This window comes from Mastigoproctus giganteus, chromosome 7 (genome assembly GCF_048544385.1).
Source record: "Mastigoproctus giganteus isolate SK-2022 chromosome 7, ASM4854438v1, whole genome shotgun sequence".
NCBI lineage: Eukaryota > Metazoa > Arthropoda > Arachnida > Uropygi > Thelyphonidae > Mastigoproctus > Mastigoproctus giganteus.
In genome coordinates, this window is record NC_143581.1 from 5,786,601 (window position 1) to 5,803,823 (window position 17,223).

The 17,223-nt window shown below is 35.0% G+C and overlaps 1 protein-coding gene across 4 annotated transcripts in view; it reads right to left on the reverse strand.

Annotated features, from left to right (window-relative positions):
- Positions 1-17,223, reverse strand: part of LOC150082454 (proteolipid protein 2-like) — a 219,331-nt gene that overhangs the window by 11,984 nt on the left and 190,124 nt on the right. For 3 of the 4 annotated variants that reach the window (XM_090378628.1, XM_090378627.1, XM_090378629.1), the window contains exons 5-6: positions 14,825-14,996; positions 378-881 (exon numbers count right to left, since the gene is read on the reverse strand). In XM_090378628.1, the coding sequence (XP_090234754.1) occupies positions 14,841-14,996 (156 nt within the window). In that variant the 3' untranslated portion in view covers positions 378-881; positions 14,825-14,840. Of the gene's footprint in view, positions 1-377; positions 882-14,824; positions 14,997-17,223 lie in introns of those variants that run through there. The other variant, XR_016547223.1, reaches the window with a different exon arrangement.

Below are 17,223 nucleotides of genomic sequence, written 5' to 3' on the forward strand. Positions count from 1 at the left end.
TTATCAGGCATATGGGATAATTAATCATAACAATAATGTAAACTAAATTAAGATATGATATTAATTTGCAAATTTGCTTTTAAGATTACAAAATTTAGAAATGAAAATGTGCAAATTTCTACATGAAAACAGAAGTCTGTGTCTTATTTACAAAATATTAAGAAACTAGTTTTTTTATAGAATACAATCCTGCTAATATATAAAATATCAATTAACAGTTATTTATTAATTCATTCATAAATATACCTGCATAAAAAATTTAGGAATTTCAAAATTCATGATTAAAAATATAATAAATGAAATAAACGTGATAATCTTTCCTATAATTAAGATGTTTATAATAATTTTGTTTTCTTTAATTTGGCAATGTCATTGAAGAGAATTTATATCCATTATTCATGTAATCAAGTTGATAATGGTCTTTGGAAAGTTTAATTCCATCTTTGTGTGTCATATAATACTTTTTTAACCTAACTAATTTAGCACTTACCTTGTATGAAAAATGAGCTTCCAGTCTCATATTAAACTGTTCCTCTACCTGAAGGTACATTTCTGAATGATAACCTAAATCCTGCAAGTTCTTGCATAAAGCTGGCAACACTAGCAAGTATACAAAACACCACAGACATGAATTAACATAGATACTGCACATGCAGATCAACATAGAGATATGATTTCCTAATGACTTATGCTAAATCAACTTGCCAACATTCAAGTCTATCCAGCTGCTACTCTCAACAGAAGAGTTGCAAGTATAGTAGGTTGATTCTGAATGTTACCAAAGTACCAATGTTACCAAAGAATGTTTTCTGTAGTGTACCTTGGTGGTGGAGGTGGTATGTTCTGTATGTCACAGGTATATCCACCAGTCATCTGGCTTCCTAAAGAAAATAAATCATTATTTTTGTAAGTCACAAAAAAAAAAAATAATAATAATAATATTCACAACTAAAAAAAATTCATGCAGATATATGAACTTTTTACAATAATTTTTTGTTTTTTTGTTTTTGCTTCCTAAGAGCAGAGTACATTTAGATGAAAAAATTATTTTTTCTCTTTCAATTATTAAATCTTTGAAGAAGTTGACATTATAACAACTATAAAATAAAATAGAACTAACCATTTTTTGTATGCTTTACTTTGTTTACTGGACCAAGAAAATACTTCATACAAAAAAATATATATACATACCTCTACACTATTAGTAGAATGTCCCTAGTAGCAAAAAGGGCAAATAGGAATTAGAGAACTAATTTCTTTCCTCTTCATATGAACACATTATGGTTGTGATTTTATTTTGAAAATGACCTTTATTGGTATATAGTTTGATATTGTTTCACATTTTATTCCAATTTTATCATTATATTTACATGTTTTGTTAAGAACACAATGAACTGTGTAACATACTTTTACTAAAAGCTTTAAATTTAAAAACTTTTTATATTAAAAAAATATAATAAATTGTATTTTATAAATTTTTAAAATTGCACTTAATTAATTGCTCTAAAGACTTTGCTGTAATAGAACTATGTCCATTTTTTACAGCACAGTCTAATGAAAAGCATGGATCTCTCAAATCGTAAAGCTGCCATCGTGAGTTGCATAACCCCAGGGGCTCACATGAGTATGGGCTTGGCACATCCAGGATCCTGAGCTGGATATCATCATTCTTCTCTTTCTTGTTGATTCCCTTCTACTTCAGACTCTCTCTCTCTCTCTCGGTGTAATTCAGAATTTTTTTTTTTTTTTGGCTGTTGTAGCATAAGCCTAAGGCTTCCTTGTACCTTATGGCTAATAATAATTATAACAATAACTATATTTATAATTATAACTAATTAATTATAATAACTAATTAATTATAATTATAACTAACAATAATTATAACGCCCAAAACTACTGGTACAAGAAGCTCACTTGCACACACACACAAGCACCTGGCAGAGCAGTTCACCCAAATGATAAGGCACCCAGAGACAATCCCGAAGTTTCTCACTCAAGGAATCACATATCTGAAGTCTAAAGATGAAGATACAAGAAACCCAGTTAAATATAGGCCAATCACCTGCCTCCGAACAACGTACAAGATCCTGACCAGCTGCATAACCAGGAAGATATCAGACCACTTAGAGAGCCAGAACATAATGGCCAAACAGCAGAAAGGATGCAAAGAGCAATTAACCATAGATGCCGCAGTTATGGAGCAAGCCTACAAGAGGCACGACAACATGTATACAGCCTACATCGATTACCGCAAGGCCTTCGACTCTGTGCCTCATAGCTGGCTAATAGACGGGCTGAACATTTACAAGTCAATCCAATAGTGACAACCTTCCTAGGAGAAACGATGGCGAAATGGTGTACCACCATTAAGGTCGAAAACATCACAACCAGGCCAATCCCCATCAGGAGAGGAATCTTTCAGGGAGATGCCCTGAGCCCATTGTGGTTCTGTCTAGCACTTAACCCACTATCCACCATGCTCAACAGTAGCAAGTACAGATATAACCTCAAAGTAGGAAGGAAGAACCTGTACACCCTCACCCACCTGATGTACATAGATGACATCAAGCTCTACTAATGGGAACCGAGAGGCACCTCCAGCAACTACTCCAGATCACTGAAGAATTTAGCAATGATATTAGGATGGAATTTGGTCTAGACAAATGCAAGACCCACGGACTGCACCAGGGAAAATTAGTCAACCAAAACTACCCACTGCAGACTGGTAAAGAGATCGAAGCCATGGCACAGAGAGAGAGAGAGAGAGAGAGAGAGAGAGAGAGAGAGAGAGGCCTACAAATACTTGGGGATGATGTAGGCTCAGCAGTTACAGCACAAGGAAATTAAGGCCTGCTTAACCGATAAATACAATCAGAGACTTAGAAGCCTGCTGAAAGCAAAGCTGAATGGAGGGAACACAGTTAAAGCCATAAACACCTATGCAGTCCCAGTGCTAACATACTCCTTCAGGGTCAAAGATTGGACTAACACTGAGCTGGAGGATATCATGAGAAAGACAAGGACAATGATGACCAAGAGTCGCCAACACCATCCGAAATCTGCCATAGAGAGACTGACAATTGCCCAGGAAGAAGGAGGAAGGAGGCCTGATAGACCTCATTGAGCAACAGAAGACAGTGATAGTTAATCTGAAGGATTACTTCCACATAGCAGCAGCAGCACTCCACCAGGCCATAAGGAAGATAGACAAGCGGTATATCCCACTCAACCTAAGCGAGGAGTCCCTGCCCCCCAACCAGGAGGTACAAACAAAGCTAGAAAGATGGGCAGAGAAGACACTCCATGCTAGACACTACAATGATCTCCATCAAGATCACATAGACAAAATTGCTCCCAATGCATGGCTCAATCACTGCAGGAGCAAGGTGATCACCCAGACTGAGTACACTCATAGATATGACCAGGTAGCCAGAATAGTACATCAGAAGCTAGCAAGGAAATACCAGTTGATCGAAGAAAGTGTACCATACTACAAGTATGAACCCCAGGTAGTACTAGAGACCCGAACCCATAAGCTGTACTGGGTAATTAATTAACTGGTCAGAGACTAAGGTCTCTGACTACTGGTGTATGCAGTGCACTAGGTCACTTGCATATTTTCTCTACAACTAACTTTATTAAAAAAACATATTATACAAATTAAGAAGGAAAAATATTAAAATAAAGAAGAATAAACTATTTTATCTATTTCAAATTGCTTTATTCATATACAAAAGATGTGCAAAGGTAGACAATGCATATACATGTATAAACTTTTTTTGAGTCAATTAAGATTGATATTAGTATACAGTACCGAGTTGCATTGTAGCCATTAAAAAAACTTATTTGTAAAAATATTATAAAAATTACGCTCACCATTCAATTTTTTCTGAAAAAAAAAAAAAAAAAAGGCTAGAAATAGTTTAAAATTGTGACATTGTAAAGTGCATAATTTTAAACTATTTCTAATCTTTTTTCGAAAAAAAACAGAATGGTGAACTGTGTTAATTTGGTTTTTATTGCATATTTTTTTAATAAAGTATTAAAAGAAAAGGATATTACAATATTTGTCTCTTTGTGAAATGATTAAAGTTAATTGATTGGTATTCATTTCTATCTCTTAGCTCTTTTATAATTGTATAAAAAAAACCTACTAAATTATAAATCTCTTATATTAGCATTAGCATTAGTAGAGGCATATGATGCAAGAAAGCATGCTAATACAACATCAGCCAAAAAAAAAAAAAAAAAAAAAACAACTTTGCATTTCACCCATCTATTTGCTTCAAAAGTTTGTCCAATTCTTCCTTGAATTTATTTAAGCTATCAACTTCCACAACGACAGATGGAAGTTTGTTCTGGCAAATTTCCACACATCTATTGTACAACTGTTTTTCCTCAGTTTGAATTTAGACCCACTTAGGTGAATAATCTGAGCAAGAGGAAGAATCCCATCAGCTTTGAGCTTGTTCACTAAAGGGTAAGAGCAAACCCTTTGTTGTCCTCACCAATCTTGTTGCCCTTCTCTGTACTCGTTCTAGCAACTCAACATCCTTCCTAAAATGAGACCTCCAGATCTATATGTAGCTGCAGCCTGACCACTGCTTTACAAAGGGATAGTCACTGCCTTATCCCAGCTAGCAAAATTCCTATATATCATTAACAAGACTCCATGAGCAGCTTGTTTGCACTGCTCAGAAAAACTTCATATCTGATTGCACAATTACTCCAGGTCTTTTTCATTCTCCACTATCCTAAGTATAGTACCACACAGTTAGCATTAGTTGAGGCATATGATGCAAGAAAGCAAGCTTATACAGCATCAGCCAAAAAAAAAAAAAAAAAAGTTCAACTAGGTCAGCCTTTAATTTATTAAGCTATCAACTTCCACAATAACAGATGGAATTCTGTTCCAGCAATCAACTACCCACTGGCTAAAGGCAAACCTGTCTTTCTCATTTTGAATCTATGGCCCCTCAGGTTCGTAATCTGAGCAAGTGGAAGAATCCCATCAGCACTGAGAATGCTCAAACTGTTCAAGGCCTTATGCACCTCTCAATCAGATCACCTTGCAGGTGCCTAATCTTCAGATGCTGCGAGTTGCAGAACTTAAGCCTTTCTTGGTAAGAGCACCCCTTTATTCCTCTCACCAATTTTGTTGCTCTTCTTTGTATTCATTCTAGCAACTCTACATTCTTCCTAAAATGAGGCTTCCAGACCTAGCATTAGTAGAGGCACACAATGCAAGAAAGCAAGCCCATGCAGCATCAGCCAAAAAAAAAACAAAAAAATAGTTGATGTGTTACTCTGGGGTAGCTGCTACCCATATGCAGTACTTTATATTTGTCAATGTTAAACTTCAGTTGCCATCTCTCAGCCCATCTGCTCAACGTTTCTAGATCCTGTTGCAAGTGTACTGTCATTAACAACCATACCAACCTTAGTATCATCTGCAAAAACTTGTACATTAAGCCTGATATACCTTTATCAAAATCATTGAATAATATAGAAAACAACAATGGATCCAACACCAAACCCTGGAGGACTCCACTAATAACATTAGTCCATGAAGAGTGGTGCCCACTAATTACCACTCTCTGTCATCTCCCACTCAACCATCCCTTTATCCAGCAACTTCCCCTTAATGCCATACTGCTCCAATTTGTACAGTAGTCTTCCAGTGCAACAGTATCAAACGTTTTCCCAAAATCCAAGTATACGATATCAAAATTATATTTTGCACTCAGTTCCTTTGTGACTACATGATAGCATCCATCAAATTGGTCAGACAAGACTGACCAATTTGATGGATACTATGATGAGACTGACCTTAAACCCATGCTGTCTCTGAACTATAACTGCAGTCTTTTCTAGATGATCCTGCAAACCTTTAACCATTGACTCCATTATTTTCCCTGGAACAGAAGTTAAACTATCAGGTCTGTAATTACTTGTGTCACCCCTTGATTCCCCTTTGTGAATTGAGAATACATTTGCACATCTCCAAGTCCACCTGGACCTCTCCTGAATCCAAAGATGTTCTCATAATTATGGCTAAGGTTTTGCTTACTTCCTTTGCTGCCTCCTTTAATATAACTGGATAGATCTCTTCCACCCCAAGTGTCTTTCTTATGTTTAACTTCAACAATTTCCCCTCTGCTTCCTCTCAATTATTACAAAAGCATTTAGCTCCTTTTTAGAGTTTGATAAACTTCTGGCCTCCACTTCCCTAGAGAATTACTCATGTCTGAATGTGGATGCAAAATACTCATTCAGCTTGTCATCTACCTGAGCAGGATCATTAAGAGTCAAGTGAGCCATTGATATCAAGTGGGCTGATCTGATTAATTTCCTTCCTTCTAGTTTGCATAAGTAAAGAGGTCTTTGCTGTTTTTCTTTGAATCCTTTGTCAAAGATTTCTTGTAATCTGCCTTTGATTGTCTAACCTCCATTGTGACTTGATTACAGACTAGCTTATATCTACCATAGGCTTCTGTGTCGGCTGATAATTTATATGTATTCCGTGAATTTTTATTCTCTTCCACAAGTCTCATTAGTTCATCTGACATCCATTTAGGTCTAAATCTTGAACAGTATTTCTTAGTTTGTATGAAAAGCCTGGTAGCTTCCAAGATTAATTCCTTGAAGGCTTCCCATTTAGAATTTGCTGTTTTTAACATCATTAGTTTGTCTTGTCCCACTGTACAGAATTTAAAAACTGTCTGAGACCACTGTAGTCACCTTTACGAAAGCATAAACTGTTCCTTCCCTTTACCCCTGATGGTAGTTACATCTTTCAGTAAATCCCACATCAGTACAGTGACCACTGCACCTAGTGGTTCCTTTATCTGCAGATTCTTAATGCATGAAGAATCACTGATGATCACAAGATCAATAATATTCCTCTCTCTCTTGTTGCCTCTCTAAAATACTACTATAGAAAATAGTCATCCAAAGAAATCCACAAAAGTCTTGCTAGCATGTGAGTGACCAACCAAAAATTCCAGTCAATGTCTGGAAAATTAAAATCCCACATTATAAGACATTCTGATTTACTAGCCCACTATTTCTCTATATAGTTGTTCGTTGTACTCCTCATAGTTATTAGGCCTATAACACACTCCTACTCTTTCTCGTTTTTGTTTTCCAATGCTTATGTGACACCAAAATGACTAAATATTGCACTGGCCACACATGTTAACTGGAATGCACTGCCCCTTAGATTTTATTTGCTTATTAACTAAGAACCTAATCCCTCCATCCCATCTCTCCTTTCTGCACACATTGTACGTCCTATATTCAAATTCTGCATTCCTTGTATCTGAGTGACACATAAAATGCAGATTGTTTAGATATCTGATATCCGAACAGTCTGTATTTTTAATCAAATCAAATTTATTTACTATGCTCCTAGAATTGATGTACATACAAGTATGTATGCACCTGTTCTGTTCTTATTCTTTGTTACTCTAACACAGTCCATGTATTTCCTTGTTCCACGATGACTCACAGTAGGTCTTTAAATAGTAGGTACCTTGCTTTCTGGGTTGTTGCATGTTCCAGAAGAAGCAGGTGCAAGAACCGCTTTCACCTGTGCCTGCAGCTATTGTTAATCTATTAGTCTCTGTGTATCCCCCAAAGCAAATAATTTTCCATTGAATTGAAGGACAAAGATTTGATTTTTTGAAGTTCTTTTATGTTTTTAACAATATTGAAACAGCTTTAATCATTTGTTTTGTTTATGCTTTTTTCATTACATTACCATGAATATTAATAAATTTTCATTCATTTTTTATTTAATTAATTTTTTCCATGGATCTGATGTAAGTTTTTACTGATGTAAGTTTTTACCACTAGTAGGTTAATGGACATAATGATCAATTATCATATTGCTACGAGGAATCTGCTTCATTCTAACTTAAAAGATGTCGGTTTTTAGTCAGTTCGTGTATATTGGATATTGATACATTTGTACACACACATGTAATTAATGCCATCGTTTAAATTTTATAATTATGTGTAGCTACTTCTGTGTTTGTGTTTACTCTTTTCCATGCAGCTATCTTTGCTCCAAGTGTAAATATAATTGCATCCATTTTAACAATGAATGGCATGCACCAGTAATTAACTCTCCCACATATATTCCTTATATGGGGAGAGTTTGATTAAGTTGTCAATAGCATATTTTAAAATTATAACGTAAAATTAAAACATTTGAAAATTTGTGTTTCAGAATGGCATAATTAAGGTCTGAGAGGATAAGGAAGTTAAGGTGAGGTTATGATCTGAGAGATAAGGAATTTAAGGTGAGGTTAAGATTTGAGAGGATAAGTAATTTAAGTAAATTCACAGTTCATATTAATTATCCCAGGTTAACCAATTACTCAGAGGCAAACATTTTCTTAAGATACAATTTGGCAGCTTCAGTTCAAATAATGCATAATTATTAGTTGCAAATAGCATTAGCATTAGTTAAGGCATACAATGCAAGAAAGCAAGCTTATGCAGCACTATAAGAGATGACAGCATTCAGAGTCTTTAACATAGAGAAGGTCTTGCTTTAACCCATCAGCATGAAATTCTGTAACAGAGTGGGAGTGAGTTCACATGGGTGATGAAATAACTGCATTGACAGAACTGAATATTTATTAATGAAATTTTTTCTTAGCTCATAACATTAAAATATTATAATCAATAACAGCAGTAGTTTTTTGTTCTTTCTTAACACTTCATTAGTTTCTTGGCCTTTAGTAACCCTGCACACCGACAATAACCCTCCATGTAACTATTAATCACATGGAGGGTTATTGTCCTCCAATTTTAAATTCATTTTTGTGCTTTCAGATTTTTTTTTCTTTTTATTATCTCATAATAGGCATTTCTGGTAATCTGTTCAATGACATGATATACATCTTTTAAGTTTATTGGAGAAAAAGCTCTGTCATAAATTACTGACTCATTTGATGCTCAACCTCAGAAAATATGTTAGTACTGTATTGTACTTCAATGAACAAGGAATAAAGGTGTTGGTTTCCAGCATATGCCTATTAGAATACACATTTTGAAGAAACATTTCTCTTGAGAAACTAACTAAATTCTTTTAGCGGCATGTTGCACAAATAAATTGATAAATCACCTTAAAATCCCATCCTTTATCTAAACCTTAGTTTTCCAATAAATGTGCTAAAGCTGTTCAAGATAAGAATGTTGAATATCACAATTGGCTTGTATCCAAATCTCCAGGTTCATTTTCTGCTTACACTAAAGCCTGCAATGATTATAAAGTAGTTTTGAATTGGTCCAAACCAAAATTTTGAACAGGCTAAGAGTAAAAAACTTGTTTTTTGTCCTAATGATAAACAAGCATTTCTGATCTCTTACAAAAGCTATTGGCTGCAACTTTTGCCTATCTCTACCCTCACTTCTGATAAAACCCGATGGTTCTATTGCTACCTCAGCTAAAGATAAAGCTGACCTACTTGCATCCTACTTTTCTTCTAGCTCTTGTATTGACAATTTTAGTATTGGTGTTGGTATGGTTATTTCTGGTGCAAGGGCTACTTAGGCCATCCACAATTTTGGTAAACCATCTCCTATCATCCCAGTATGCTCTAGTCATCCCAGTATCCTGTAGTCTTCCATCGATAGGTTCTCAAAACTTGTGCTCCCGAGCTTAGCCCTGTTTTTTGTGGCCTTTTTACACTTTCTTATTTGAGTGGTATTTTACCTTCTAGGAAATTTATTCCTATCTAGTCAGTTACTAAAAAGAGTGACAAATTCCACCCATATAATTATCATCCCATTGCACTTACTTCTACTGTTTCCAAAGTAATGGAGAAATCCATTAACTGCTAACTTCTAAACTATCTAGAAACCTTTCATCTGAACAATGATTGCCAAGATGGATTCCATCAATGTCAATCCACTGGTGATATACTGGCTGATGCTACCCATATATGGACAAATTCAGTGGAAAATTTTGGTGAAACCCAAACAGTTGCTCTTGCCATTTCAAAGGCATTTGATCATGTTTGTCATAAATATCTTCCAAATAAGCTTCCCTCTTATGGATTGCCAATTGGTAGATGGCTGGCTGTCTGTCTTTTAACTTTTCCACTAATGCTGGTGTTCACCAAAGTTCTGTTCTTTCTCCCATTCTTTTCGTCTTGGATATTAATGAATTTCTTCTGTTGAACTGGAAATTCTATCCACAGATTTTTAATGATAGCCCATTGCATTCCACCTTCCAGTTTGAGAAACCTTGTCCTGCACAAACAGCTTTGACTTCTCAAATTATTACCAATTCTTTAAATACTAATCTCCAAGTAATTCTACAGTGGGGCAGAGATAACTTAGTTAATTTTAATCCTTCTAAAACTCAGCCCTGTCTTATATCTCACAAAAAGGATCCTTCTGCTCCTATGCTTATCTTTGCTCAAATTTCTAGAGAAGATCACATATCTCTGTTAGGAATTACCCTGACTTCTAATCTCTCTCTCTCTCTCTCGGCATAAGCACATCACAAATATTGCTTTCTCTGCATATAAAAAACTGGGTTTCCCCCCCTTCTAAACAGCTACTCACTTTATGCAAATCTCAAATTCACCATACAATGAAATATTGTTTCATGTTATGTATCCTGAGAGAGGTTTAAAGGGGCACATTTGGTTTCCCAAATGTGCTGCCTTGACTTCTTTCAGGCTTCTGGACTCCATTCAAAAGAGGGCAGTTATGTTAATTAATGACCCATCTCTTAGTCTCTCACTCTCAGTCTCATAGACAGGCCATAAGACTTACTGGGGAAACCCTTGGGGGCCGGAAGCTGGTGTGATTTTGCCCATAAACAATATAGCCATAAACACTACAATGAGGCTGCTACAAATTTTTCCCTGGTAAGAATTTTTTACCTAGTTCACCTCTGCTGACGTTCTGTTTCTGCCGCACGCCTTTCTATAAATACTTCCATGGGCACTCTTCTTCTGAACTGGCTTCTGTAATTCTCCCTCTCTATAATTCCTAATCTAAACATGTGCTGCAAATAGTCAGCATCTTTTGACTGTCTAACTTCAAACTCATAGAACCAACTTTTCTTATTCCTCATTTATTCCTTTATCTTCCATTTTCTGGAACAACTTCCCTTCACATATATTTCTTGAAAATTACAATCTGCAGAAATTGAAGTCTAATATCAACAAGTATCTTCTTCTTCTTTCATCTTCTCAATCTTCAGCCCACACATGGTACTAAGTACAATAGGTTCTAATACCATTTGGTTGGTGGTTCCATAAAAAAAAAAACCTGCCAACTCAAACTACCTCGAAACATTCCATCTAATGAGCGATTGCCAATATGGCTTCCTTTCAGCATTTATCCACTTGCTATACATTGGCTAACGTTACTCATCTTTGGATAAGTTTGTTGAAATACCTGGTGAAACTTAAATAGTTATTCTTGGCATTTGTAAAGCTTTTTATGTAAAGTATCTTAAGATATTTTATATAAAATACTTAGAAATGTTAAAAATCACAAGGACTGCTTTCTCAACATAAAAAAAAAAAACATGGTTTTTGCTCTCAGATTTACTTTTCTTCTAAAGTGTACAAAGTGAGTACACTTTGTACAAATCTCAAATCTGCCCTACCACTAGATATTGTTCTCATATTGGGGGTGGCAGCCCCAAAGCCCTCTCAAGCTTTTAGACTCTATTCAAATAACAGCATTCAGATTAAGGGCCTGTCTCTTACAAAGTTTCCCCACCCTCTGTCCCATGGAAGTTCAGTTTCTGCTGCATGCTTTTTTATAGATACTTCTGTCTTCTGAACTGGCATCTGTAATACCCCCAATCTCTTCCAAACATGTTCCTCAACCAGTTAGCATCCATCCATGATCCAGCTTCAAACTCACAAGGAATCAACTTTTTTTCTTCCTCATTTATCCTTCCTAGTTCTGTTCTGTGGAACAATCTTTCCTGCGTATTTCCCAAAGCTACAATCTACAGAAATCAAGTGTAACATCAGCAAATATCGTCTGTCTTCTCAGCCTTTAACCCAGTAGTGTAGCTACCCCCTTTTTCGGCCTGGAGGCAAAGAACATGTTCGGGCCCCCTACTTAATTAATGAAAATTGCAAAAAGAGGAGGCAGCAAAAGATGCCCAGCTCCTAAAAGGCCCGGGCCCAGAGGTGATTGCCTTGCCTGCCTACATGGTAGCTACGCCACTGCTTTAACCCATGCACATGTACCAAGTACTATAAGTTCTAATACCCTTCAAGTTTGGGGCTTTGATAAATTCAAAGTCGGAATTGAAATCATCTTTTGCCTATTTCAACCTTATAAATAGTATACATTTCCTGGGTTTAATTCTACTGAACTGAAATCATAACTGATCATATTAGTAAAGATTACAGGGTTATATTACAAGGCAGACATTGAAGTAATTTAAAAATTATGTATATCTTTGTTCGTATTCTATCTTTGAGAATGCCTTTGATCTTCCAGTAATGGTGGCTAAAAAATTTACTGTCAAGGCTTAGTTTATTCTTGTATTAAAGATGACACCATTATCCATAGGTTGACATTAACCTGTGGATAATATGTACAATTGTTGAATATAAGTACTACTCTTCATAAAGTATCTAGACAACTGTAATGGTCCAGTAGACTATGAAAAGTCATGTTTACATAGTCCATTGGACCTTCCCAGACAAACAGTCTGGGAAGGTAGTCAAACTTAAGGAAGGTATATGAGCCATGCAAATTAGTTGTTCTTATAATGCACCAAGCTGACTGATTTCGACAGGTGTATTATTGTTAGATGTCACATTGATGGCTTAATGACCTGTGCAATTTCTGACAGTCTCCACCATCCGTAATTTATCATCAGTGATGTTATCACAAATTTGAGTTTAACCAATTTAACCAGGAGTTTAAGGCATCAATGGGGATTGGGGTATATACAAACCCTGTGTACAGAGCTCTGCAGCCTTAGAGGAGAGTAGCTAGCATATAAGCTGAACTTTTGTGGAAGAGTGGCTGGCTTATAAGCTAGACTGTGCTCAGTTCTCTCACCTTGCATGGTGCAACAAATGCCATAATTGGTCCGCAGAGCCCTGCATCTAAGCCTAGTCCAATCTGAAAAGTAACCACAACCCTCCTGTCATTTTGATAGAAGAATTGTGATTAATAGATGACTGTAGTCATCCTGCAATCTGTTTAAGGATCTTACCTGTAATCCTAGTATGTTCCAGATTATACAGTATCCTCTCATGCAGGACTGAGTCAAATGTTTTGCTAAAATTCAAATAATTTTAACAAAATTATTTGAATTTTGTACATTCAACTCATGAACTCTGCCAAAATTAGTTAAACAAGAATTTCTTGCTACCAAACTATCCTGTGTTTCCTTCAGAATACCACTACTCTCTATATTCCTCTGTACACCATTAATGTTACATCATTAATGATTTTCCTTACCAATAAAGTAAGACTAAGCTTTCTCTTGTTATCCACTAAACTCTTAAAACTCCACAGACCAGGACCTATTTATAATCATATAAATTTGATGCACTGTGACCAAAGCAGTGAATGTGTCAAGTAACTCCCAAATCAGTGCAATTGCAAACATGCAAATCAGTGCTAGTAGTCACTTTCCTGTTCTTGCATATTATTGAATAATTATTCTTTAGTTAAGACCTTAGTGTACTGCTATATGAGGATGAAAATATTTAGTTGTATTGTTTTGTTCATGACTATCAAACTCTTAATACTACTTTAATTCTCTCTTAATTTTTTATTGTTAATTCTTTTAATTACTATTGTGATATGCTTTTAATAATATTGTCAATCCTTTTAAGTATCAATATCCAGCTTATTTTTTAAGCCTTGCTTCTTTACATCATATTACTTATATGACGTTTAATATTTTGCATATTGAAATACAGCACTTTTAAAAAGGAACTAATTAAATTTTTAGAAGAAATCAAAAGTACAATATCTTAAATCTAAAAAAGTCTTCACTAAAAAAATAGTGTTTAATTTCACAGGGGTGTCACCAGAAATTTCATGGTAGGGGAATCAGTATAGTTATATAGAAAAGAAACCTGTGATTGATGCTCGTGCAGAAGAGAGGAAGAGAAAGAGTGAAAAATCCTGCCATCACCTTACATGAATAAGGTGATCATAATAGCCATTTTCAAACTAAAGTTGATGGATGTATACTTTGTTTATATTTTAAACCTTTATTTGCAATGAAATACATGCTAAAATAGCAACTAAATGAGAAATACATCTGGGGCGGGCCATCCCGAGAGTGCAAGGGGTGCACTGCACCCAGATGCCAATGTTCAAAGAGCCCTTGAAACTTAATACACATATGATGAAAATTTTAAAGGGGGGGTGAATTTCAATTGGCATCTGGGTGCCATATAGCTTAGGAATGCCCCTGAATACATCATTATATATTCAGGGGAAAAGACCTCTTATAAAAATAAAAGCTATTAGAATTAAAATTACTCTTTAAAGCCATTTGGATGATAAAATAAGGAACTGTATGATTCTTTGGTCACTTGTTGCTCTTAAGAGATAAACAGCCATACACTTGCATTTTTTTTTTAAATCAGGAGCCAATTATTTTAATACAGCAACACTATATAAACTTTTTAAATCTATTAGTGAAGGTATGGTGTGGATTTTCAAATGAATTCCTTATAATGCATTCTTTTAGAATTTCTTCCAGTGGATTTAGATATTATGATATTAATTAATGAATTACTCATTATATACTGCTACTATATGCATACTAAGTATGAAATTGATTATAATTGCATACCTTTTATTTTGATGATTTAATATGCTGTGTAGTTAGGACTAGTGGGAGATGTAATGGGAGAACCTATTGTGATTACGGGCTTCTCTCCTTGAGCAGGCAAACCATCTCTCCAGCATTTATATTTGTCATAACAGTCAATTGCATAGAGAATGGCTCCCAGGAACCCAAAGAACTGAAGAAATTAAGTTATATCAATAACGTTATTTGTGAAATATAGATGATGATAATAATAATCATTAAAGTACAGATTGTATGATTTCTAAGTTAAGTGGGGAAAAAAATGTAATTTTATACTTGATTTAGAGGCATAAATCAACTATAAAAATGTAATTTTATAGTTGATTTAGAGGCATATTACATGTGCCTCTAAATAGAACAAATATACTTGTGTGGCATCTGTGAGACACCTTTTGTTTTAATTATAAAAAATTAATTTTTAGATTTTTTACTGAAATTGAAAATATTCTCTTAATTATGATTTGTGAAACTTGATTGGAACAAAAATAAAGGAGAAAAACCAATAATAAAAATAAATTTTTTTTCCCTCGCCTTTTTCCCGTTATATATTTTTTTTGGCATGAAATTTTTACAGCCGGATGGCCTTCCTGATGCCAACCCTCACCCTTTATCCGGGCTGGGGATATGTGGTGGTCATTCCCTGACCTTTCGCACCCTCTGTATTTGGTGGTCACGGGCTCGAACCCCAATCTAATCAGGAAGCGTGTGCTATGCACTGCTGCTCCTGCCCACCTGGCTATGGAGGCACCCAATAATAAAAATAATAAATAGTAATAATAATAAAAACATGTTATAATATTTTTAATAATTTTCAAGGTCACTTATCCCTCTCAAACTGAAACACAGGTGCTCACATGGTGCCTGACAAATGCAACATGAACATCTATTTTTGTCAGCTGTTCACATTATACATATGAAGCAGCATATTAACAGCCATATGAAGAGTTTCATTTGTATTCTTGTGCTATGGTAAATTAAATTTTCTGTTTATACTTCGGCACGACAATCAAGTCAGTAGAGTTTACAATAAATCGTCAATACAAATATTTATCGTATTTAGTAGTCACAGGCTTGAACCCCAGTCCACTCAAGGAATGCGTGCTATGCACTCTTGCTCCTGATCACTGGACTACGTCTATAGTAATCCAGTCATAGCCTAATCTAACTGGTGTTCCTATGTTTATTAGTGCATCCTAAATTTGATATTAAAATATATTATTTGTCTATTTAAGTTTCAAGATGACAGCAGGTATGTGCATTTTGTTTGAGGTTGTCCTTATAGAAATAGCTGACTTGCCTGTAGTGAAAATGGATTTTTAGTAACAGAAAATCAAGTATTGAGATTTTCATCTCTGATTTGGAAAACATACTCTCTTCCTAACACTTAAAACTTAAATGTGTGCCTTTATACATGAATGATATCCTCATAATCTGGATTGATGGGTATTAATGAGCCAGTTTAGTGATGATTACGATTCACTGACTATAAATTCTTGAAGGTATTTCAAGAAATTATAGTCAGAAATTATCTTCATTTCTTGAAGGTATTTCAAGAAATTATGTTGATTACAATTCACTGACTATAATTTCTTGAAAGATTCAAGAAATTATAGTCAGTGAATCGTAATCACTGAATCATTCAAGAAATACCTCTATTTCTTGAAGGTATTTAAAGGATGGTTTTCCAAGAAAAATGTCCTTGGTAAAACCATCCTTTACTGTACAAGCTCAGGATAGCATTCCCCCCTCCCCTCCACCAATTATTCTAAGACAAGCCTAACTTCATTTAATCTTTTGCCAACAGATGTGTTAGCCAAAATATTCGGACTTGAAATTCAAAATCTGTTTCTCTCCAAATAATGACATAACAGAACTGCAGCTTGTCTTGGGGGGGGGGGACTTGGATGTTTTTCCTAGTCTACAAGCATTCTTGCAGTGTCTGTCTCTAGAATTTAGATATTTTCCATATCACCAGAATGACATGTCATTAAACACTGGGCTAATGAAGTTCTTAGCCTTATAATAATCAGCAATATTGCAACAGCTTAAATTCTGTGTATTTCAAATTATGTTTATTGAAAAGTAAAGGGATTCCTTTAAAATATAAAATTTTCATTCTAGATTTTTACTATATTTCATTTTAATTAAATAAATATTGTATTTTCATATATTTATAATTATACAGTCTGTTCAAAAAAAATCTGGTCTGTTCTGATATAGTGACAGCAACCATACTTACAGGAAGGTGAGTTAATCTTCTTCAAATTAGTGTCCTTCTGAGGTGAACATTAGCCTCCTTGGCCTCATTAGCCTCCATCACCTTCTTGGAAGTGGTTCTGGAAAGCTAGTTTTGAAATTACCAGAAGCTGAGCCATTGTATA